General features: G+C 37.2%; 1 protein-coding gene across 1 annotated transcript in view; it reads right to left on the bottom strand.

Annotated features, from left to right (window-relative positions):
* Window positions 1-410: 410 nt before the first annotated feature.
* The window catches only part of PRKCI (protein kinase C iota), an 82,596-nt gene continuing 58,027 nt past the window's right edge, over window positions 411-24,979 (bottom strand). The window contains exons 9-18 of the mRNA XM_060099118.1: window positions 23,624-23,800; window positions 20,896-20,993; window positions 19,844-19,930; window positions 17,870-18,005; window positions 12,421-12,508; window positions 11,282-11,407; window positions 10,046-10,125; window positions 8,175-8,264; window positions 7,681-7,796; window positions 411-3,065 (exon numbers count right to left, since the gene is read on the bottom strand). Of these exons, the coding sequence (XP_059955101.1) occupies window positions 2,978-3,065; window positions 7,681-7,796; window positions 8,175-8,264; window positions 10,046-10,125; window positions 11,282-11,407; window positions 12,421-12,508; window positions 17,870-18,005; window positions 19,844-19,930; window positions 20,896-20,993; window positions 23,624-23,800 (1,086 nt within the window). The 3' untranslated portion in view covers window positions 411-2,977. The remainder of the gene's footprint in view (window positions 3,066-7,680; window positions 7,797-8,174; window positions 8,265-10,045; window positions 10,126-11,281; window positions 11,408-12,420; window positions 12,509-17,869; window positions 18,006-19,843; window positions 19,931-20,895; window positions 20,994-23,623; window positions 23,801-24,979) is intronic.

Genomic DNA, 24,979 nt, shown 5'->3' with positions numbered 1-24,979 from the left:
AAAGAGGTTTGTAAGTGTGGGATACCAGGCTCATGCCTGTTTATATATGGACACTAGCTACAATTAAGAAAGAAGTTCTGGAACTCTAGAATACATCACTGTAGAACATGCTGTTCTGAATCTGTTTAAATTTGGTTCAGTTTTAAAACTAGTTAAAATGCTCTCTCTTCAGCTGATTTTTTACTAATTTGTTTTCCAACATAAGAGATATAGAGGGGTGAGTTTAAAAATATACTGAACAGTATTTTATGAGTAGATGTCTACAATATGGCATCAGAACTACCAATGCTGCTTTAAGTACAGCAAAATTCCAAACTCTAAAATTTTCATTTTTCTTCTTGAACAAATTTTGATATGCCTTTGTTCTTTTACAAAACTCTGGTATGCTACATATTAAACATGTTCCAATCTTGATAAGTATTAAACATTTTATTTAAAGATTTGAAAGTAAAAAAAAAAGGTACACAAATACAGATCACATTATACCAAGGCAGTATTCTACATGACAAAAATCAGAACAAAACAAAATTTTAAAAGTAAATGTACAGGTACTAAACAAGCATAATACCTGATATGCATTTCAGGCTGCATACACATAGAGTGATCTGACCACATACATGCTTATACAAAATAAATTTTTTCTTAGAACACCAAAATTCCAACCATTCTGTCAACTGCCTTAGTCCCCTGGTGAGCAATTTGAAACAACTTCTATGTAATACAAAAAGAATTGGCATGGCACATAAGGACTACAAAAATCAGAATACAAGTTAAAACATATTTGTAATTTAATTCTGTATAAAATATACACAGTAAATCTTATTAGTTTTTTAAAAAAAAAATATTTTAAAAAAAGGCCACCCTGAATAATGGTTAAAACCTCATCACAGAAAAATGTTTCATCATTTGTAACATTGATAGAAAACTGATGGATTGTTTTTTAGAAGATATCTAACTTGAAGAAGTCATTTACTCAAAACTTATTTAAAACTGTAGATAAGATAGTATCTGTCCACCCCTTCTCAAAATGTTTTATCATGAATACTCTCTCTAATATGTAACTAAGGACAAACTAAAAGAAAAACTCAAAAAAATGTTTCTCAAAATGAGGTCCAAAGACCCAACAGAATTCTAAGGCAGGCCCAGTAATGTGAATATTAAACACACTTACTACGTGATTATTCCACATTCTAAAACTTGAGAACGAATGCCCTAAGGGAAACAGTACCACTTAAAAGCAAGATGATAAACATATTTCTGATATGTCAAAAATTTCTATAAATTTATGATTTGAAGTGAATATTCTTTTTGTTTTAAAACAAGTTTCAGGTCTTAAGAGAAACATACATACCTCTTAAATAAACATGTAAATTATATAAACATTTCCTTGGAGGTTTTCATTGCTTTCAGACATAGCTATTCAAAGAAAAGAGAGTACATGGCCAGAAACTTTGGAAAAATTACATTTCAAATGAAATGCAGCATCCCCGTGCCCCCAAAAAAGAGATAATTTATTAAACGCCTACATATTTTAAATCATTCTAAATTTAAGACTAGATAGCTTTCCTAAAAGTTACATTTTACTAAGACTGGACAATTATAAGTAATTTAAATGATCATGGTTATTTTTTAAGTCCCTTTTCATAAAAAAAAAATTAAAAATAAACAACAGAAGGATGCTATCATTGGCATCACTTTAAATAATAAATTGTTAAACACTAATATTAATAAAAAATAATCTGAAGAACTCTGCCCCTGAAATGTATTCTACTCTGATTACATGTGTTACCTACTTAACAAAAACTCACTTAAGGAGCTGGAACTGTGATGAGTGTGAGTGTACGTGCATATCCTGAAAATTTATTCATGTTTACTTTATTATTTTTTCTTGAGTTTCATTGAAGACGCCACAAACAGGATCCGAAAGCATGGATAATGTGGTTTGGGGAAGAAACAAGCATGGTTCAGACACTATTTGGAAGATAAATTATTTTCCTGTATACTGAATTATAAGGAAAAAATAGTATACATTCTGTGTCCACTGGATAATGGAATGCTTTTACATTTGGTAGCAAGTGAGTGCTTCCTTATTATTTAAGTCAAATCACAAAAAGCGACTGTGAGATTTACTGTCCAATAAGAAATAAATATTACCATTGCACTTTTCTGTATCTATTTTAAGTTTCTATTTTTTCCTTTTTATATACTGAGAAGTGTTCCATTTAATTGCATCCTGGGTTCTTTGAACTACATTTATTAACACTCCAGTTAAAGTTCCCACTACAGGGACAAGCTCAGACACTAACCCCTTAACATACTAAAGAAATCACTTAAATCAGTTTTTCAAAAACAGCTAATGATTTGGAATCTGATTCTTAATAAAATGTGCCTATTTTCTTCCTCAAGGAGAATCTGTATTCCCTCATTCTAAGCAAGCAACATCTTTTATTACCAATTTATAATTGTTGCCTTAAAAATCAATAATTTAATTTGCTAAGGCAATGATAAAATTTACAGCTGAATTTTTAAACACACAGAACTCAGAAAGTAGTAGGTAATACAAGTTGTATTTTGTGTTACTCTTTTATTCCAAAATTAAACACCTAAATGACTTCATGAGTATGACAAAAATCAGGGGAGGCTTATGATGTAATCCCACCATGCGCCTTAATGCAACAGATACTCTTTTTAGTCAGTACTTCCTTTAAACAAAATAGACAACTTTGTTATTCATCAGTAGGTTGCTGGATTACCAGTGTAACTAAATTTTGACATGATTGTCTGCAAACTAGTTTCATTTTTTTTCCATAGTTAAACTTAGATGTAATAATTGACTCTTACAGCCAACAATAGAATATACTGAGTGCTTTTTTTGCAGGTGAAAAATATAAAATGGTTCTTTGTATCCAGGCTGGTAACAAGTTTATCCATGCACTAAATGGCAACACAAGCAAAATGCATAGTTGAGAAAGGAGGATCAGACACATTCTTCTGCAGACATCAAAAGAGGATTAATGTACTCAAAACCTTCAAATTCAGACTGATCGATCTTCCTCACAATGTCACTGTTGAAAGAAAAATAATTTTCATCATCAAGATTTCTTTGACTTTTTACTTAAATGGAAAAATAAGATTAAAAAATTAAAAATAAGGCTAATTTACATAAGATATGGGGGGAAAATCTACAAGTTTTTAGATTAACCCCAAAACATTTTCTAGAAGAATCAGGAATGTTGAAAATCAAAAAAGACTAATAATCCCACGAGCAAGTTTAGAACCAAAAAGTAGTCCAAAACTGAAGACTGGGAATAAACAAGGTACAAATTGTCATAATCCTGGGTAATCTTAACTTTTGACCTGAACGGCATTCATAATTTAACATCCATGTCTGTATTAGTATGCAATTTAGTAGTCACCCCAACAGCCAGATGGAAGATGGTGAAGAGAAGGCCCCGAAGAAGTTAACCAAAATGAAAAGACAACAGGAAGAAGAACACTGAAAGACCTGGAGTGAGGAAGGGTCACCACAGGGAGACAGTGGGTCACAGGGAGCAGAGAGGCTGGCATTCTGCTACACTGGGCTCCTAGTTTAATTCACAAGAGTATTTCCATCAAATATTTTACTACTTAAATGTTTGTACCGGGGCTTCCCTGGTGGCGCAGTGGTTGAGAGTCTGCCTGCCAAGGCAGGGGACACGGGTTCTAGCCCTGGTCTGGGAGGATCCCACATGCCGCAGAGTGGCTGGGCCCGTGAGCCACAATTACTGAGCCTGCGCGTCTGGAGCCTGTGCTCTGCAACAAGAGAGGCCGCGATAGTGAGAGGCCCGCGCACCGCGATGAACAGTGGCCCCCGCCTGCCGCAACTAGAGAAAGCCCTCGCACAGAAACGAAGACCCAACACAGCAAAAATAAATAAATAAAATGACGGAGGAATTATGTTTAAAAGAAAAAAAAAATGTTCCTACCATACTGCAGAGCACCACGTTACACACAGACATAGTCTCTTCCTTCAAGAAGAGAAGGAAGATAGGTACTTCACATAACAGAGAGCAGTACCTGCTAAGTTTCCTACACAACAAGCTAAGTTGTACTCTAACCACAGTTCTAAAGAAAAAGGTGACTTCTACTTGGAGAAATCAAGAAAGGCAGCATCATTCCACAAACACTTACTGAATGGAATTATGAAAGATTATGTTAGGTCTGGGGAATGCCAGTAGTTTATTAGAGTTAGAGCACAGGAATAGAAGGGTGTTAAGTGGCAGAGGACGTTGGAAGGAAGGTAATGGCTAGCTCAAAGACGCCAGTGATGTTTACACTACGTAGGTCCACCTTGATCCATCAAAGGTCTGGTTACATCCGAGGTAGCTCTGAAAGATGGGGAAGATTTCAATAGGTGAAAAGGAAGGAGGAATAGAGAGGAAATGTTAACAGCATGCTATCGGAATGGTGAGTAACTGAGCCTGATGAGAACGCAGTGTTTGTGTTAGAGTATAGTGAGAGATATGGCTAGAAAGTCAGGCTGAAGTAGATGGTGGGAGGCCTTAGTTACTAACCAAGGGGATAGACTTTTTCTGCTAGGCAATGTAGCAGTTACTGAAGGTTTCTGATGAAAGGAGTTAAAGAACTGGAGTGGTACTTCCTGAGTGTACCGAATAGGCTGCAAAGTAAAGAAGGAGTCAGTTAGGATGGCATGATATTCTATGTATGATCTGAGAGAGCTGAGCTGGGCTTATGGCAGTGGGAATGGAAACGACACAAGTGATGAAGTAAAGCAAAAAGAGACGAGGACTTGGCTGCTGAAGGTATTATATAGTTTGGTAAGGAAAAGTTAGAGTCAACAACCACTGACTCGGCACTTGAATCCAAATGCAGGACTGCACGGTGGTACAACAAGCAGAAAAGGGTAAATAAAAACAAGGACCCGAGTGAGAACAATTTAGACTTCATATGTTTGAGGTGCATATCTGACAAACTAGAAGAGATGTTTAAACTAGTAGAGGGAAATGCAGCTCAGGAGAGATATCAGGGCAGGGGCTAGGAGCTTTAGAAACCACCGCTCATTTACTCTTCACAGCACCTTGGGAGGTAGGCAATACGAGAAGACACAGGCTCAGAGAAGTTATGCAATTCACACCCAGGGTACCCAGCTGGTAAGAGGTGGCGTCGGGATTCAAATTCCTATCTTTTGGTTAAATCCAGTGCTCTTTCTAATACACAATGCTGCAAGAAATAATGATTTGGGTACACCTCTCCCTCCTCTAGTAGCCAGTAAGCTTTCTGAGAGACTGGCCTATGCCTTGATCATCTTTGAATGTGCAGTACTTAGCATAGTGCCTTTTGCTCAAGAATTGTTTGCCAATTTAGCTGGGAGTCATTTAATAGCTGGTATCCATGCTACGGGGGTGGCTGAAATCTCCAAGGTACAAACTGCATATAGCAAAGAGAAGGCAGTCATGAACAGAACCATGGAGCATCCTAATCTCAAGGGGACAGGGAAAATAAGATGACAAGTGGTTAAAGAGATGACGCAGAAAGAGGGTAGGCAGTGCCAACTAAAGCAGGCCATGAGTGCCAGACGCTTTACTGACATCAGAGGAGATGGGGGCAGATCAAAAAATGCTTTAGGGCTTCCGTGGTGGCGCAGTGGTTGAGAATCCGCCTGCCAATGCAGGGACACGGGTTCGGGCCCTGGTCTGGGAAGATCCCACATGCCACAGAGCAACTAAGCCTGTGAGCCACAACTACTGAGCCTGCGTGTCTGGACCCTGTGCTCCGCAACAAGAGAGGCCGCGACAGTGAGAGGCCCGCGCACCGCGATGAAGAGTGGCCCCCGCTTGCCACAACTAGAGAAAGCCCTTGCACAGAAACGAAGACCCAACACAGCCAAAAATAAATAAATAAATAAATAAAAATTTTAAAAACTAAAAAAATGCTTTAAAATTTAGAAATTAAGAAGTCAATTCAACCTTCAACAGGTGAAAAAGCAGGTTAAATTGTAAGAGGTTAAAGTGTAGGCAGCAAGAAAGTGTAAGATAATCAATGTTGACTACTCTGAAGGAATTTAATAGAGATTGTGCTTATTTATTTTGCTTTTACCATAAGCATCTATTAACTATTTTTGAAAATGCTCAAAGATGAAAGGAAAATGAGAAAAAAATGTGGTGGTTCAAAGAAGTGGAGGGCTTCCCTGGTGGCGTAGTGGTTGAGTCCGCCTGCCGATGCAGGGGACACAGGTTCGTGCCCCAGTCCGGGAAGATCCCACGTGCCGCGGAGCGGCTGGGCCCATGAGCCACGGCCTCTGGGCCTGCGCGTCTGGAGCCTGTGCTCCGCAACGGGAGAGGCCACAACAGTGAGAGGCCCGTGTACCGCAAAAAAAAAAAAAAAAAAAAAAAAAAGCAGAAAAGAAGTGGAAAAAATTAGGATATTTGAACATGTTTATAAGTAGAGGGAAAGAAGCTGGTAAAGAGAAGTAAAGGAAGGTAGAGTAGTGGAGATAACTGACAAAAATGAACCCTGGAGGAAAAGGGGAGAGTACCCCTTGCCTTCCAAGAACTGGGAAGAAGCAAAAGTTTGGGAAGAGTTAGAGAGCAATTCTGAGATGCAAGGTGGTCTGGTGACAGCTGGAAAGGGAGTAAGCTCACAGCAGAGAGGTCTCAATCCTGGCAGTCAACTCAAGGCAAGGTTAATCCATTTAGAGTGATGAAGGCAGGGGTAGGATTGAAGGCTTCTAAAATGTAGAGATAGTTTAGAACAGCTGCAGTGAGGAACGTGACAAGAACTAAAAAGATGTAAAAGTAAAATGACTGCCAAGCCGAAAGGGCTTTATGAGATGAGAGAATGAATCTGTAATGACAGGTGAAGGGTCAAATATCCCCAAGTTATTCTAAACTTTAAAAGATACAACATAAACACAAAAAGTATGTCAGATCACTGCTGCCTGGACTTGATATGTTGATGTAATCTTTTTAAAAAGTAATTTGGCAATACATATCAAGAGCTTTAAAAATTTCGCACCCTCTGACATAATTCCCTGTCTAGGAATCTATCTTAAGGTAATACTCAGGAACTCAGACAAAGATGGTCATTATCAAAATGGGAAACGGCGCAGTGGAGTGGAAAGAGCACAGGCCTTAGTCAGACTTGGGTTTGAATCCTGGCTCTGCCACCTCATAGCTGCATAACTTTGCTTAACCTCTCTGAGCCTTGGTTTCCTCATCTGTAGAACAAAGATGATGACCACTAGGTTTACAAGGTTGTCGTGAGAATTAGAGACAATACACATAAAGCAAAGAAGAAAATGACAATTACTGTTTTGATAATTGTATAATTCAAACATCCCATAACTGAATGTTAGATAAAATACAGCATAGAGGCTTCCCTGGTGGCACAGTGGTTGAGGGTCTGCCTGCCAATGCAGGGGACACAGGTTCGTGCCCCGGTCTGGGAAGATCCCACATGCCACGGAGTGGCTGGGCCCGTGAGCCATGGCCGCTGAGCCTGCGAGTCCGGAGCCTGTGCTCCGCAACGGGAGAGGCCACAACAGTGAGAGGCCCACGTATCGCAAAAAAAAAAAAAAAACAAAAAAACCCCAGCATAATTGGATAATGAAACACCGTGTAGCCATTAAAAATGGGACTTTCAAAGAACTTTAAAAATATTTCAGTCTATAGAATTACTTACTCATCATCTGGAGTGAGTTGGACAGGTTCATTAGTAAACTGAGAATCAAAGTTGTCCAAACCAAATTCCCCAGAAATATTTGGTTTAAAGGGAGGTACCACCTGCTTTTGCTCCATCTAGAAAAGACATAGTGGATGACAGCTCAAGCCTGCATTCTTAGAAATATTCCACCTCTACATTTCTCCTCTGTCCTCAGATATTTCCCAGTCTTATTAAAATGAGTCCCTAGGCATTGTTCTACAATATTCACAATGATGGAAATAATTTGCAAATCTGAACATTGATGCAGGCCTCAATAATATTACAACCTGTTCCATTAAATTAATGTTCTAAACTTTTACTGTTTCAAAAGCTTTTTTAAAAGCACTGAAGAGAGTGGTTTTAAATTATTTAAGCTGTGATATACTAGTTTTTCAATATTCTTTTAAGTTAATAAATTTTGGCCCAAGAAAATAATGAAACCTAATATATAAAACAGTCCACAATTTACATACCATATCCCAATCAACATTTCGGAAGAATGGGTGTCCCTGAATATCAGCAAATCCTGTTTGAGGATGACAACCCAATCGTTCCTTTGGGTCCTATGGTGGAAAGAAATGTTTCAAGAACTGGGTGAATATCCTGCTTTAGAATAAATCATCTTTGTGACCTGTGTTTTGTGTCTATTATATGATACCTTTATGTGTGAACTCAGAATGGTCTACCTTTCTTTTCTAGAAAGTGCAACACTAGATACTCAAATGAGTATCTGAAGCTTGTGACAAGTAAGATTTCCTCATGGCTCTCTCTCCAGCTATCCTTGTAATTCAAGTGGAGAGATGTCGCCACACCTTGCTAAAGAAAAATGGGAGGAAAAAGAGCAGCAGAATCAGCTAGGCAGCATCCAGCTCTTTCTTTGACATGGGTTAGAGCGATAGTCAAAATATACAACCCCCCAAATTTTACAAGTTTGTTTTTTAGCTCAATTTAAAAGTCCTATGCCCAATTACAACAACCATAATCTGTGTATAGCGCAACGATACAACCATTATCTGAATCACTGGACTGAGAAGGGGACTGCAACTTATAAAATTATCATGAATGAGAACATGTTTCCATTTTTCTTTGCAGTAAAAGGCATTTTGTTTTGCATACTGACACTTCTCACCTTCACTTTTCACTGTGTTAAAGCTTAGGTTTCCAGTTTAAATCTTTCCTCACATAAAATACTCATTTAAAACAAGCTTGAATTTCTTATTTTATTAAAATTCATCATTATCTTATCTATTTATCTTAGAAAATAAATGCAGGGATTCCCTGGTGGTGCAGTGGTTACGAATCCGCCTGCCAATGCAGGGGACAGTGGTTTAAGCCCTGGTCCGGGAAGATTCCACATGCCGCAGAGCAACTAAGCCCGTGTGCCACAACTACTGAGCCCGCGCTCTAGAGCCGATGTGCCACAACTACTGAGCCCGCGTGCCACAACTACTGAAGCCTGCACACCTAGAGCCTGTGCTCTGCAACAAGAGAAGCCACTGCAATGAGAAGCCCACACACTGCAACAAAGAGTAGCCCCCGTTCGCTGCAACCAGGGAAAGCCCACACAGCCAAAAATTTAAAAATAAATAAAATTTATTAAAAAAAAGAAGTAGATTGGTGTTAGAGAGAGGGCTCTTTAAATAAATAAACAAACAAACAAATAAATAAATAAATGCACATCAGCCTACTTTCTAACCTACCATTTATTTAAAATAAGATTTTAACGTAAGAATTGGAAAATTGGTTGGTGTGGAAAAAACCTACACATTTGGTGTTAGAAGTGTTATGAGTAAAGATAGTTCAGAATCACAATCTTAGATAGATCCTAAAACTCTTCTAGCCTACCAACTGCAACAAACAACAGAATTTTCAGATGTTCAGATTTTTTAAAGCGCCAATGATAGCATTTCATTTCTTCTGAATATTATCTAATTATAGGGTTGTGATATGAGAATTTGTAGGGAACACTACTGCACTAAGTGCTCAATAAGTTAAGACATTCTATGAATAATTATCTAAAGAAAACTGAAAAACAGAGCTGAAAGTACAATTGAGGCTATCCCCAGAGATGCAATTTTTCCCTGAGTACATGGTATTTTTCACTTACATTAAAAACACCATATGTAATATAAAGCTGGGGGTAAATTATATTGGCAAAATGGAAAGAACACCTCATCTCGGGATCTAATTCTGTCAACCTACTCTTTGCTGAAGAGACAAGTTCCAGATCTAACTGAAAAATTACATACTCTGATGTTTTGGAATTTTACGTTGCCTGAACCTCTCCTTACCAGCTTCATTTGTATAGAGATAAATCACTAAAGGTTTTATACACAATTTATACCTTGTTGAGGAAGCTCTTCAGGACACTTGCAGCTTTTACAGACAAAGAACGTGGTATGCGAATTTGTTTTTCCAAAATAACTAGAAAGATAAGATTTACGGCATTATATTTAACTTTTACAGGGCTTTAATCTTTATATTTTTATTATGAGGTATTTAAGGCATTCTAGCAGAAAAAAACAAAGACATTACATACACTACCTAGGCGTCTTGTGTACTTTCCCAGTCCCATTCCTCTCCTTCCTTCTCAGAGATAGCCTCTATCTACTCTGAACAGTTTTTATTATTATATGCATATGTTTTATTCTTTGACTACCTTACCTTAGTTTCCTCATCTGTAAAATTGGAATAAAAATAATACTTGATTCATTGGGGTGTTATGAGGTTTAAATGAGTTAGTATCTGTAAAATGTGTGGCACATTACTATATTCAACTTTATTAGACGTTGCCAAATTATTCTCCAAAGCTGTTGTGTCCATTTTCACTCCTGCCACCAGAGTTCCAGTTGCTCCATATCCTCACCAGCACTAGTATTATCAGACTTTAAAGTTTTTGCCAAATGTGTAGGTATAAAATGGCAGCTCATTAATGTTTTAATGTGCACACCCCTAATTAGTAGTGAGGTTGAACGTCTTTCCATATATTCCACAGCCAGCTGTATTTCCTATTACATGAAATATCCATTCATTTCCTGTGATGGCCTTAATTATGAAATGTAGAATTTTATGGCAGTCTTCGCACTTCTTTGGACTGTGTGTTGGTAGGGGAAGGGTCCTTGTGCTTGTCTGCTTGTTTCCGTTCTGTTCAATTCTTTGTATTTCCAATTGTGCGGCTTTTTTCTTCACCTTTTGATCCCTCTTATCTTCTTGGTACTCTGCTTTTTCCCCATATTGCTGTTGGACTTATGCATTCAGCCTCGTGGTCCAGGTGAAAAGACTGTCCTCTCCAGCTACACAATTCTTTCCTCCAATCTCTGTCACGTACAATCTGAAGGAAACTCTTTGTTATGTTTTTGAGTATGAGAAGGTAACTGGCAAATGTGAACAGACTAAGAGGTAGGAAGGATAGATGAAAACAACAACAACAACGAAAACAAACTCAAAGCCTCACGTGTTAAGGACTATATTGTCCACATTATTTTCCTCTTTCTTACTCAAAGTAATAACTTGAACCATCCTCATTCATGCTCTAGAATAGATTATTCACAGTGAATCTCTGTAAAACACTGCAAATTACCTTGAAAAAGATAATCCTCTGTGTTTTGATCAGGGTTATCCGAGCTCCCAACAATATCAAATGGAGACCTTCCTGCCATCATCTCAAACATTAGTACTCCAAGAGCCCACCAGTCGACGCTGAAACCTTCAAAAAGAAATTTTAAAGCAACAAATTATCCATTCTGCATTCTAAAAAGTCAGTAATTTGAGATTCATTTTATTACATAATAAAAAAATAAACACAATGAAAAAGTAAACTTGAAATGCATTACAACTATCATGGTAGGCATCGAGGATTTTAGGAATATTTCACTTATCAAAAAGGGGAGGTACCTAAAAGATAACTTTAAAAATAAAATATGGAAAATGGAACATAAGTTTTGCTTCCCAAATATGCCTGTAATTTCAAACTCATAGCCTGTATCTAATATTTTGTTTTGAGGATATAATGAAATTGTATTTGAGAATAACCTTCCTTGGTCTGAAACATGATCTTCTGCTAGCTGACTAAAGATCCCTGAAGGACTTTGGAACTGGATTATGAGCAGCTATCATAAATACCCATCCTCCTTTACAACTGCTGGAATCAAAGGGCCAGAATCCAAAGGGTCAAATGTTTTCTTGAGATAAACATATCCTCTTGTTCCTGAAAAGCAGACAATCTTTCCTCCATCTTTCAGATTCCTGGGAGAAATACTCCAGGAAATCTGAACAATCTTCCAGAGGTTTATGACTCTGGAGTCACATGGCTGATTAAATCCCAACTCTGCCACTTTCTAGCTACATGACCTTGGGCAAGTTATTTAACCTTTCTGTATATCAGTTTCCTTGTTTGTAAAATGTGAATTAACAGTGCTTACCTCATAGGATTATTAAGAGGATCAACTTAGTTAACATATGCAAACTGCTTAGAATAGTGCCTAGTACTCTTAAGTGCTTGCTACTAATAAAATATTATTTAAATTTGCACCCCCAAATACTGCCAAAGTCCCACCGTCTCTGATTTCAGAATTTGGGGGTTTTATGTAGGTTTTAAGAAGATCAAGAAAGTTTATGTTAATAAGCTCAGTATTGAAATACTATAGTGTACTATAATGCAATTGGTACCACATTTAACCACCCTTCTAGCACATAGCCAAAATACCACCAATTTATTACCATAATCTTCTCCTCTTAAAATTTCAGGAGCAATGTAATTAGGAGTACCACAGAAAGTGCTGGTTGTATCTCCTGGCCGTAATCCTTCCTTTTATTAAAAAAAAAAAGAAAAAAATAATAAGATGCAAAATCTGTTTTAAATTCACCTCTTTTATTTCATCTATCACATAAGGTCAGCATCTATAGGTAATAATATATTGAGCTTAAATAAAATATCACTAGCACAGTTGCCTTTATTATTAAAATCATGGGTTTTTACTAAATACCTTAAAAAAAACCTGTCCTCACTAGATGTAGGTAAAGAGTCAGTTCAATTAAGATAAAAATTGCACTTAAAATAATTTATACTCAAGTAAAATTGTAATAGAAAAACTTAAATTACATGAGTAAAAGGAATCATATTTTATGAAGAAAAGAAGCTCTTTAAATCCCACCTCCTAACACAACCACTGCTGGCATTATGATGTTTCCCTTCTGGTCATTTCTCCTAAGGCACACGTTTTTTGGTTTTGTATTTTAATAGCTACAGGATGGAGGAAATTAAGGTAAAACACACTAATATGTATAAATAGAGAAACTACAAAATAACAAATGGAAAAATCACCAAGAAGTTAAAACAAACTTGTATGTAGCTAACAACACAGCCTCAAAATACAACTAGTAAAAATGGACAAAATTATTAAGAGTATTTCACAATCCCTGCTATTGTCTGAATGTTTACGTGCCCCTAATATTCTTATGCTGAAGCCCTAATGTGATAGCATTGGGTGGGGGGGCCTTTGGGGAGGTAATTAGATCATGAGGTTTGAGCCCCATGATGGGATTCATGTTCTTATAAGAAGAGAAAGAGAGCTAGCCCCTTTCTCTCTCCCCACCATTTGAGGATACAATGGGAAGACAGCCATCTGCAAACCACGAAGAATGCCTTTACTCTTCTGCAAACCAGGGGGGGTGCCTTCAGACTTGGCAAAATAGATTATATACCCTTTTTAAAGTACTTTTGGGATACTGACCAAATACTAAGGCATAAAAGAAACCTCAATATATTTCAAAGGACTAATATCATTCAGATCATTCTTGGGCCACAGGCAAATAAGAAAGAGCCAAAACAATCTTGAGAAAGAAAAGAGTTGGAGGAATCAAGCTCTCTGACTTCAGACTGTACTACAAAGCTACAGTAATGAAAACAGTGTGGTACTGGCACAAAAACAGACACATAGGTCAATGGAACAGAAATAGAGAGTCCATAAATAAGCCCATTCACTTGTCATTAATTGGTCTATGACAAAGGAAGCAAAAGTATACAATGGAGAAAAGACAGTCTCTTCAATTAGTGGTGCTGGAAAAACAGGACATCCACATGTAAAAGAATGAAATTAGAATATTTTAGCACACCATATACAAAAATAAACTCAAAATGGATTGAAGACCTAAATATAAGACCAGAAACCACAAAACTCCTAAAAGAAAACATAGGCAGAATACTCTTTGACATATACTGTACCAGTATATATATATTTTGATCTATCTTCTAAGGCAAAGGAAACAAAAGCCAAAATAAACAAATGGGACCTAATTAAACTTAAAAGTTTTTGCACAGCAAAGGAAACCACTGACAAAATACTACTGGAATACTACTCAGCCACAAAAACGAATGAGATTTTGCCATTAACAACAACATATATAGACTTGGAGGGTTATTATGCTATTGAAATAAGTCAGACAGAGAAAGACAAATACTGTATGCTATCACTTATATGTGGAATTTAAAAAATAAAACAAACAAATGAATATAGTAACAACAACAAAAACAGACTCACAGATATAGAGAATAAACTAGTGGCTACCAGTGGGGAGAGGGAGAGGGAGAAGGAAGGCACAAAATAGAGGTAGGAGATTGAGGCACAAACTACTATGTATAAAATAAATAAGCTACAAGGGTATATTGTACAGCACAGGGAATATAGTCCAATTTTATAATAACTATAAATGGACTACAATCTTTAAAAAACGTAAATCACTATGTTGTACATCTGAAACTTACATAATACTATAAATCAATCATACCTCAATTAAAACTAAAAATAATAAAGAGATAGTCTAAATACAAGCTGAATAATATTAAATATACAATTAAGCATCTGCTTTTTTTACTTTATAGCTATGTAATTTCCCACGTAATTACAGACTTACTATTATTAATAACTACAAATCCAACTCAACATATGTACCTAGAATCTAACCATTTCCCTATTGTTAAATTACATGGCACAAAATTCCAAACAAAAAGGTTGGGGGGGAAGATATACACTAAAAATCAAGCCTTCCTCCCATTCTTGTCCCTGACGCATCCAGTTCCAGCTCCCTAGGGACAACCACTGTCATGAGGTTCTTATGTGTTCCTACAGAGATATTCTGGGCGTGATGTATGTATTTGTCTTCAAATTTTACACTATTATATATAACACTAACACAAACATCTAGAAGAAATACTTAGTAATATATGTTGTGACTCCAAGGATTTTTTAAAGATCTCTAACAGGGATATATATGTTATTTTTGTATACAGTCATACATGGAGATACTGCAGTTTGCTTTCAGACCCCCATTTATGACATCACAATAAATTGAGTCACGTGAATATTTTTGGTTTCCCAGTGCATATAAAAATTACGTTTACACTACACTGTAATCTATTAAGTGTGCAAAAGCATTATGTCTAAAAAACAAAGTGAATACCTTAAATAAAAAATACTTTAAACACAACATTGTAAATCAACTATATTTCAATAAAAGTTAAAAAAAAAACTTTATTGCTAAAAAGTGCTAACAAGGACTTCCCCTGGTGGTCCAGTAGTTAAGAATCTGCCTTCCAACGCAGGGGATGTGGGTTCGATCCCTGGTCGGGGAACTAAGATCCCACATGCTGCAGGGCAACTAAGCCTGCACGCTGCAACTACTGAGCCCGCATGCTCTGGAGCCCATGCGCCACAACTAGAGAGAAGCCTGCACGCTGCAGCAAAAGATTCTGTGTGCTGCAACTAAGATCCAATGCAGCCAAAAATAAATAAATAATAAATAAATAAATATTTTTAAAAATGCTAACCATCATCTGACAACACAGGGTTGCCACAAAACATCAACTTGTAGAAAACGCAATTATCTGTGAAGCACAGTAAAACGAGGTATGCCTGTACAAGAAATAGGAATGTGATTTAAGTTGTTTTGTATAATGGGCAATGGCTCGACATACAGTCTTATGGTGAGTGACATGCACTTTCAGGGTAAGACTCAGAGGCAAGGGATGCAGTCTGTTAACTTGTAAAAGAACTATACTAAATCATTCACCTTTTGACTGGATATCTGAACATAGGCCCATCAGCTAAATTATTTACAGCATAACATAGATATTATTATAACACACCCTGCTGATAAAAAATAGTTAAAGGCACATCAATTCACAAAATAGCTGGTTTTTCAGTCAATTAAAAAAATCAATGTTCATAAAATATTCCAAACATAACTCTGAAGATGTTAATTGCAGTTTTCTTATGCCTCCAGTCATCACTATTCTCTGCACTCTTTTTAAACTTTTTTAATACATTTTTTAAAGTCTTTATTGAATTTGTTACAATATTGCTTCTGTTTTATGTTTTGGTATTTTGGCCACAAGGCATGTGGGATCTTAGCTCCCCGATCAGGGATCAAACCTGCACCCCCTGCATTGGAAAGCGAAGTCTTAACCACTGGAATGCCAGGGAAATCCCCCCCTTTTTAAAAAAAATATTTATTTATTTAGGCGACGCAGGATCTTCATTGCCGAGTACGTGATCTTTAGTTGTGGCATGCGGGATCTAGTTCCCTGACCAGGGATCAAACCCGGATGCTCTCCACTGGGAGAGTGGAGTCTTAACCGCTGGACCACCAGGGAAGTCCCTGCATTCTTTATATAAAAGTATCTAGTGAGAAACTAAAGAAATTAAATTAATTAAACTAAAGAAAGTATTTCTGGAGAAATTATGAAAAAATTTTTAAATGATTTAGATTTACCAAAGAATAATTATAAGGAAAAGAAATTTATCCAATATATGCCCAAGGTCAGACATTAGGTAAGTTTAAATACTGATGTTAAGTCATAAGATAAGAACATTCAAATTTCCAGGGGATTTATTTCCCATAAGGTTTAACATCGGGCGTAAATATGTTAGTTGGAAAAGAGACAAAGTACTGTTGGTTAAGTCTCTGAACACAAGTTCCAATCCTGGTGTCATTTGCTACTAATAACACCAAATAGCTCCTGGAAAAGGAGGCAGAAAAGGAGGTAAGCAAGACAACCAATTTAAAGAACTACTGAATAAAACCTCTCAGATTTATCAAAGATCGTGATTAACTTGATTGAGGACCTCTGGAAAGAATGGGAATATATGACAAACCACTATTATTTTTCATTAAGAGTAACAAAAAGATCGGGCCTCCCTGGTGGCGCAAGTGGTTGAGAGTCTGCCTGCCGATGCAGGGGATACGGGTTCGTGCCCCGGTCTGGGAGGATCCCATATGCCGCGGAGCGGCTGGGCCCGTGAGCCATGGCCACTGAGCCTGCGCGTCCGGAGCCTGTGCTCCGCAACGGGGGAGGCCACAACAGTGAGAGGCCCGCATACCGCAAAAAAAAAAAAAAAAAAAAAAAAAAAGAGTAACAAAAAGATCAAGTGATTTTTCTCTAATAATATCTTCCAGGCAAAACAGGATGCCCAAATTTCTTTGAATAAAAAGAACCAGGCTCTGGAGGCACTTCCCTCAGGTGAATGGGGAAAGGCAATTAACACATTCACATGCTTGTTGCCAAATTCACTGTCTGAAGATAATTCAGTCCCAGCTATTTTGACAAGGAGAGTAGCCCCCTACACATTTCCTGGAAAAAGATTGGACCCGTAAATGAAACATTGTTACAAAAAGAATAAAACACCAAGAAATAAAGGACATGTCCTGAGAGTAACTAAAATTCTTGTTTTGCTTTACTGAATTTTATGTCAGATATTTAAATTTAAATATATAAAAAATGTTAGATTTCCTAAGAAAATCTTGAGTGCATCATTAAGAGTCACAATTAAATGGCAAACACTGGAAGGTGATATGCAAGCAGTTGTTTTAAAGTTGTGGGTTTGTAGACAGTTTTTACCTCCAAATTTTCTTCAATAGTGTCACAACTTTGAAGACAAAAAATTACAGACAATAAAAAGAACTTGACTCTAATAGCACATATAACACTCACAGAAAATATGGAATTTTGTAAATGGCTAGGAAATCAGTACATTTGTCTTTGTTTAGGATACTTTTTGGAATTCTAGCACAAAGTAGCACTTATTTCCCCATCATTAAATACAAAGTTATTTGACTGAAACAATTTCCTGAGCTGCTGAGATCTTCTGAACAACTAGAAATTTCCCCTCACCTTACACATGCCATAGTCAGTGAGTTTAATGTGTCCTTCAGAGTCCAGCAACACGTTGTCCAATTTCAAATCTCTATAAATTATCCCCCGTTCATGAAGATAATTTAATGCTAGACTGATTTCTGCAGAGTAAAATCTAAAATAAAATGAAAAATTATTCATTTGATTCAAATTTTTAAATTGTGGTAAGTGCCTACAGAAAGGTATTTAAACCCTACTCCCATCTGCAAACCAGAACATCAAAATCTTGTCAAAAGATTTTTTTCTCTCAATGTTTTTAGGAACAATACCAAAACACAAATTGAAGTGCCACTTTAAGATAGCTGAGCCCTAAACACAATTATAAAGTTCCAGTCTAAATTAAACCTATACTTTTCATAAGGTTTAATTTGAAAGTCTCAAGCAGGGATTCTTAATCTGGGCCCTTGGATGGACTTCAGAAAGTCCACACTCCTACAACTGGACGCCAAGTTGTATGTACACAGACACCTTCTACAGAGTTTCCATAGCTTTCATCACTTCTCTAAGGGATCAGTGACCTCCCGAAATGCTAAGAACCACTGATTGGTCTAAAATAGAAAGAATACCAAAAGTTGACCACTCAAACCATAAAATCCATACCAAAATTCTAGAAAAGGAATTAAAAGAAATTATTTTACAACAGAAAGAACTTTTCAAAACTGCCACCAACTCATTGGCGGTAAGCAGAATTTTTGACCTGAATAATGAAAATGAAACACCCTAGCTGGTTTCTGGCTGCTTTGGTGAATGTTATCATGATCATGTTTGGAGGTACATAATACACACCTTCCAGCTACTTAATTCTAAGAATAGGGAACTTGAGCTCTTATCCTATACTCTGGTTCTTAGAAAAGCAAAGATGATATAAAACCAGAACGGGCACTTTAATACAATAAAAATAAGACTATTTTCCCCAAGTCCAGCAGAACAAACAAGGAACAAATACTGGCTATATTCACAATTCAAAATATCATCTGTGGCTTTGCCATGAAGGGTGACCATTTGCTAAAGCCTAAATAAATAATGAACATACAGTAAATTAAACAACAACAACAACAGCAGTTTGGCCCCGAGAAAAATTAATACACTTTATACCTTCTTATAAAATTGAAAGCTATTATCTCTTTTTGACAAGAAATATCAATGAATAGCAAGATTTCCACTAAATAAGTTATTTTTTAAAATAAATCTCTAGCCTTTGTTACATACATATACAAACTCACATGCTTCATTTTGGCATTACTCTTGTGAAGTGCAAAAGGGTAGAATTACTGCTAATTATGAGTAAAAAACAAAACAAAACATGGCACTCATGGATTAAACTTCTTATCCAAGGCCATGATCCTTCCCCACCTAAGTCCTCCAACAACTTACAATCCTGTATAAGAATATCAAATTAAGGGCAGTAAACAAATAAATGATATTTAATACTCTTTTCTTTTATTAATCAACATGTATGGGATCAGAGTGGGGGAAGCCAAAGGCAGAACAATTCAGAAATTATAATTATGGAAGAACAGTCGATTACATAATAGGTTAAGAGGAATTGTTTTATTACTCTCAAGTATATATGAATAATAATCCTCTAATGAAAAACTGTCAGTGATCACTGCAAACTTGATAAGATTAAGAAGTGTTTATAAATTCATTAATTATCTTAGTGGCTGATACTGAATAGATAAAATATTTGAAAATAATTGAGTTTCGTAGACTAAAGGTTTCTGTTTTAACATTGTTTGTACTTCTCAATTGCTTATAATTATATTATATATGTAATATATATCACATTATAATATAATTTAACTTTTAGCTCAGCCTTTACATGACTTATAAAGAATTAGCTCGTATCAAAATAAATGATTTATCTACTGTTTTCAACCACTGGCATATAAAAAGTCCCACAGCTCCTCCCACCAAACTTCAACACAAGCAAACAATAAACAAAAAACTTACCTGGCATGTTCTTCAGGAAGTTTTCTTTGTCGCTGCATATGAAACATTAGATCTCCTCCATTAACATACTCTATGACAAAGAACAATCTAAAAAACAGGAGAGAACACATGAAACCAAGATCCAAAATAAGGTGGTGTAACTTTGCATTTTAAAACTATAGAGACCAGTCACAGCATAGAGAGCATTCTACATGATTCACCCTTAACAAAAATTACAGGAATTTGGTGGAAACAAAGGGTGACTGGAGTAGAAAGCTGTTTAATCACAGAAGATACAAGAAAGTAAATCAGAAAGATAATTTGTAACCTGCTACTTCTATTCTAAAGTATTGGGTTGGCCAAAAAGTTCGTTTGGGTTTTTCCATAAGATCGTAACGAAAAACCTGAATGAACTTTGTGGCCCAGCCAATAGTACCATTTGCAATCCAGAGCTCTCACTCCCACCCCAATTTTAGAATGTGCAATGTGTAAGTCATTTTCAACCGTCACTTAAGGCAAAAGAAGTTAGAATCTATCCCCCTAATTAAACTCTAGGAACATTTAAGTTCTAAAACTAGAATCTTGGTGATATTTAAAAGGTTGGATTTCAACTGCCATAATTATGAACTGGCTATTTTTTTTTTTTTTTTTTTGTGGTACGCAGGCCTCTCACCGTTGTGGCCTCTCCCATTGCGGAGCACAGGCTCCGGACGCACAGGCTCAGCGGCCATGGCTCACGGGCCCAGCTGCTCCGCGGCATGTGGGATCTTCCCGGACCGGGGCACGAACCCGTGTCCCATGCATCAGCAGGCAGACTCTCAACCACTGCATCACCAGGGAAGCCCTGGCTATTCTTTTTTTTTTGCCCAAAGCAGGTAATTTCCTAATGCTGATTCAATGTCAAATTGATATCACTGGTTGCAGTATGAGTAGCAGGAAATTACAAGCATAATACTGTTGTGTCTGTCTCCATGTGACTTCCACTTTAGGAATTACTGCAGAAAGGGTTCTTATTGTGTAATATACCAAAATGTGTAAAACCCAGGTATCATTCCATTATCTTTCTATCTTACCTGCTTTCTGTCTGGAAGCAAGAATGCAGCCCAACAAGAAAAGGGTGATTAGATGCCTGCTCAAAAACATGCTTCTCTGTCTGTACCCAGTCAATATCCTATTTTAAAATACAAAAGAAATCTATGTTAAACTGAAATGATATCATCAAAACGATGATAAATTTGTTCTAGTAATTCTATTACCATAAATGCAATTATTAACTAGGCTAAATATCAAAAGCATTGATAATCATGAAATAGTAATTTATATACAAAGAGAAAATACTACCAGTAAATCTTCTGATATTATGCAACAGTCTAGAAAATTTTACAAAGCTCAAGTACTTGCCCTTGATAATAATATGGTTTGATTTTTATTTTTTTATTTTTATTTTTATTTTTTTCTTTTTGCGGTATGCGGGCCTCTCACTGTCGTGGCCTCTCCCGTTGCAGAGCACAGGCTCCGGACGCGCAGGCCCAGCGGCCATGGCTCACGGGCCCAGCCGCTCCACGGCACATGGGATCCTCCCAGATCGGGGCACGAACCCGTATCCCCTGCATCGGCAGGCGGACTCTCAACCACTGCGCCACCAGGGAGGCCCTGATTTTTATTTTTAAAAAATCTAATAATCATCAGATAACTTTATTTATTTATTTATCTGGCTGTGTTGGGTCTTCATTGCTGCACGCAGCCTTTCTTGAGTTGTGGTGAGCAGGGGCTACTCTTTGTTGTGGTGCACGGGCTTCTCATTGTTGTGGCTTCTCTTGTTGCAAAGCACGGGCTCTAGGCGTGCAGGCTTCAGGAGTTGTGGCGCATGGGCTCAGTAGCTGTGGCTCAGTAATAGTCCATTGTATATATGTACCACATCTTCTTTATCCATTCATCTGTTGATGGACATTTAGGTTGTTTCCATGTCTTGACTATTGCAAATAGTGCTGCAGTGAACATTGGGGTGCATGTGTCTTTTTGAGTTATGGTTTTCTCTGGGTACATGCCCGGTAGTGGGATTGCTGGGTCATATGGTAGTTCTATTTTTAGTTTTTTAAGGAATCTCCATACTGTTCTCCATAGTGGCTATATCAATTTACATTCCCACCAACAATGCAAGAGGATTCCCTTTTCTCCACATCCTCTCCAGCATTTGTTGTTTGTAGATTTTCTGATGATGCCCAGTCTAACTGGTGTGAGGTGATACTTTATTATAGTTTTGATTTGCATTTCTCTAATAATTAGTGATGGTGAACAGGTTTTTATGTGCCTCTTGGCCATCTGTATGTCTTCTTTGGAGAAATGTCTATTTAGGTCTTCTGCCCATTTTTGGATTGAGTTGCTTGTTTTTTTAATATTGAGCTGCATGAGCTGTATATGTATTTTGGAGATTAATCCGTTGTCCATTGATTCATTTGCAAATATTTTCTCCCATTCTGAGGGTTGTCTTTTCATCTTGTTTATAGTTTCCTTTGCTGTGCAAAAGCTTTTAAGTTTCATTAGGTTCCATTTGTTTATTTTTGTTTTTATTTCCATTACTCTAGGAGATGTGTCAAAAAAGATCTTGCTGTGATTTATGTCAAAGAGTGTTCTCCCTATGTTTTCCTCTCTGAAACAACCATTATTAACCTTAACTTCTACAAACTTACAATTAGTTATATTGAAAATAAATGTGGGGCTTCCCTGGTGGTGCAGTGGTTGAGAGTCTGCCTGCCGTTGCAGGGGATGTGGGTTCATGCCCCGGTCTGGGAGGATCACACATGCCGCGGAGAGGCTGGGCCCGTGAGCCATGGCCGCTGAGCCTGCGCGTCCGGAGCCTGTGCTCCGCAATGGGAGATGCCACAACAGTGAGAGGCCCGTGTACCGCAAAAACAAAAACAAACAAAAAAAAAGAAAATAAATGTGATACTCAAAACTAATTATTTTATTACATGTAACTGTTATCTATGCTCTTGAGGTTATTTACAACTGTTACATCTGTACATAGTTGTGGCTCGCAGGCTCTAGAGTGCAGGCTCAGTAGTTGTGGTGCATGGGCTTAGTTGCTCCACAGGATATGGGATCTTCTCAGACCAGGGATCGAACCCATGTCCCCTGCACTGGCAGGCGAATTCTTAACCACTGCGCCACCAGGGAAGTCCCCATCAGGTAACTTTAAATATACCTTAAATAATCTGTTTGAAGCATGTATTTAGAAAAGTAGGCTGAAATAATAAGGCATAAACATTGAGGTTTTTTGTGGGAAACAGTCAGCCTTGAGAGCAGGCTGCGGACATGCCAGGCATGCCACCACTGCTCGAAGGGACTGTGCCTACTTGTTCTCCTCCTTGTTCCATTCCATGGGAGATAAATCACCAGGGCCCAGAGATCAGAAAGAATGTAAAATGAGACAAGCAAAGCTGTCTCTCCCCTGCACATGCAGGTTAGTTTTGATGATTCTGGGTTTATGGGTTTTCTCCCAGGGAAATTAAACTTGAGCCGAGACAGTCTGTAGATAATGTAAACCACCATCTGGCAACCTTCCTTTTTCTAGTCCATATAATCTGCAACTGTAGCGCAATAAAATTTGCCTTGCAACCATCAGTTGTCTTGGTCCTTCTGACCCCATTCGTTGGTGCTACTTCAGTTCCTTACCCCTTCCCTTCTGACCCTGGGCGGTGAAATCCTCTTTCTCCGGCTGGTTCATGGCAGTTTTTTTCTGAAATAGTACACTTAAGCCAACTTAACAGTTTAGAGGTAATAAAACGTCATTGTGCTTACCTCATCATCATTGACAAGCTCTTTTTTCACAACTTTCATTGCATAAATACGATCTGTTTTTTTTAATCGCACCAATAGTACTTTGGCATAACTTCCTCTTCCTATTACACGGAGCAAATCAAAATCCTGAAGACCTAAACTGGATGAAGCTTTGCCACTTTCCCTGGTGTTCATTGCCTGTTGAGAACATTTATAGCAAACAGTTATACCTGAAGTATTTTGCATAACACAATATACTTCTAACACCTAGTTATACCTATAAGATTTTAAAATATTTTCTCATTTAAGTTCTTAATTAGTTTCTTATATCATTCTAAATGATATAGTCTAACTACTCAAGAGGTAGGATGAATTCATGAGTTGAGGTCAGAGGGGTGGTGTTAGGAAAGGAGAAGGAGCTGAAATCTGAGAAACATTGAAGGATGTCTTAAATCTGATAACTTTTGGGTATGGAGGCAGTGGAGACACATGAATAAAAAAATGACACTAACTTTGGTGACTGGGAGACTGGAGGTGGCACTGATAGAAAAATAAAGTGTGAGCACACGGTAAGATTGAGAGAGTTGATGAGATAATGAGCTCAGTTTTTCATACTGAAGTTAGAAGTTACAATGGGACATCAAGATGAAAGAGTCTGCCAGAAGCTTAATGTATGAAATCTGAGTTAAGCTACAGGCAGAAAACAAGCATGAGGCAGTTCAGCTAATGTAAAACATTCTTTTCTACACAATACCAAGACTCCTGTGGAATGACAAAGTCAGCCCTGTAATTCATTCACAAGTAGAAACTTAGGCTTCTGGAAATTTATAAAGAAGACTAAAGATAATCTTTTATTAGATGCCTGCAAAATTCCCAGCATACAACCAACAGATATACCCATGAGAATTAAGTATGAATTTTCTGAAGTGAAGAGTATCAGCAAAAGCAAGGAGCAAATTTTCAGAAAGATAAGCTAGTAAGCACAAAACAGGAAAAAAATAAGTATTATGAAAATTGAAGGAGGATGATTATCCAAAAGAAAATTTAGAAATAATAATCTGACTTGATAACAAGAATAAATAAAAAGGAGAGAAAGAAACCAGATTAGGGCACATTAAGAAAGCAGAAAATGGTAAAAAGATAAAGCAATGTGTAGACTTTAAATATGGTTAACTGGAAGCTATAAAAGAGAATCAAATGGAATGAAAGCACAGTTCCTTCACATAAACAATAATAAGGCTGAATGAAATGACAGAAGCCAGAAAACAGTGGCATGTCACCTTTTAAATGGCTAACCCCCCTCTCCCCCTTGCTTATCTACAATCCTACAGCCTGTAAAAATAGCCTTCAAAATGAAAATGAAATAAATACATTTTC

Source organism: Mesoplodon densirostris, chromosome 5 (assembly GCF_025265405.1).
Source record: "Mesoplodon densirostris isolate mMesDen1 chromosome 5, mMesDen1 primary haplotype, whole genome shotgun sequence".
Classification (NCBI taxonomy): Eukaryota; Metazoa; Chordata; class Mammalia; order Artiodactyla; family Ziphiidae; genus Mesoplodon; species Mesoplodon densirostris.
The sequence above is the reverse complement of the archived record's forward strand: the minus strand, read 5'-3'. Positions and strand labels throughout refer to the sequence as shown.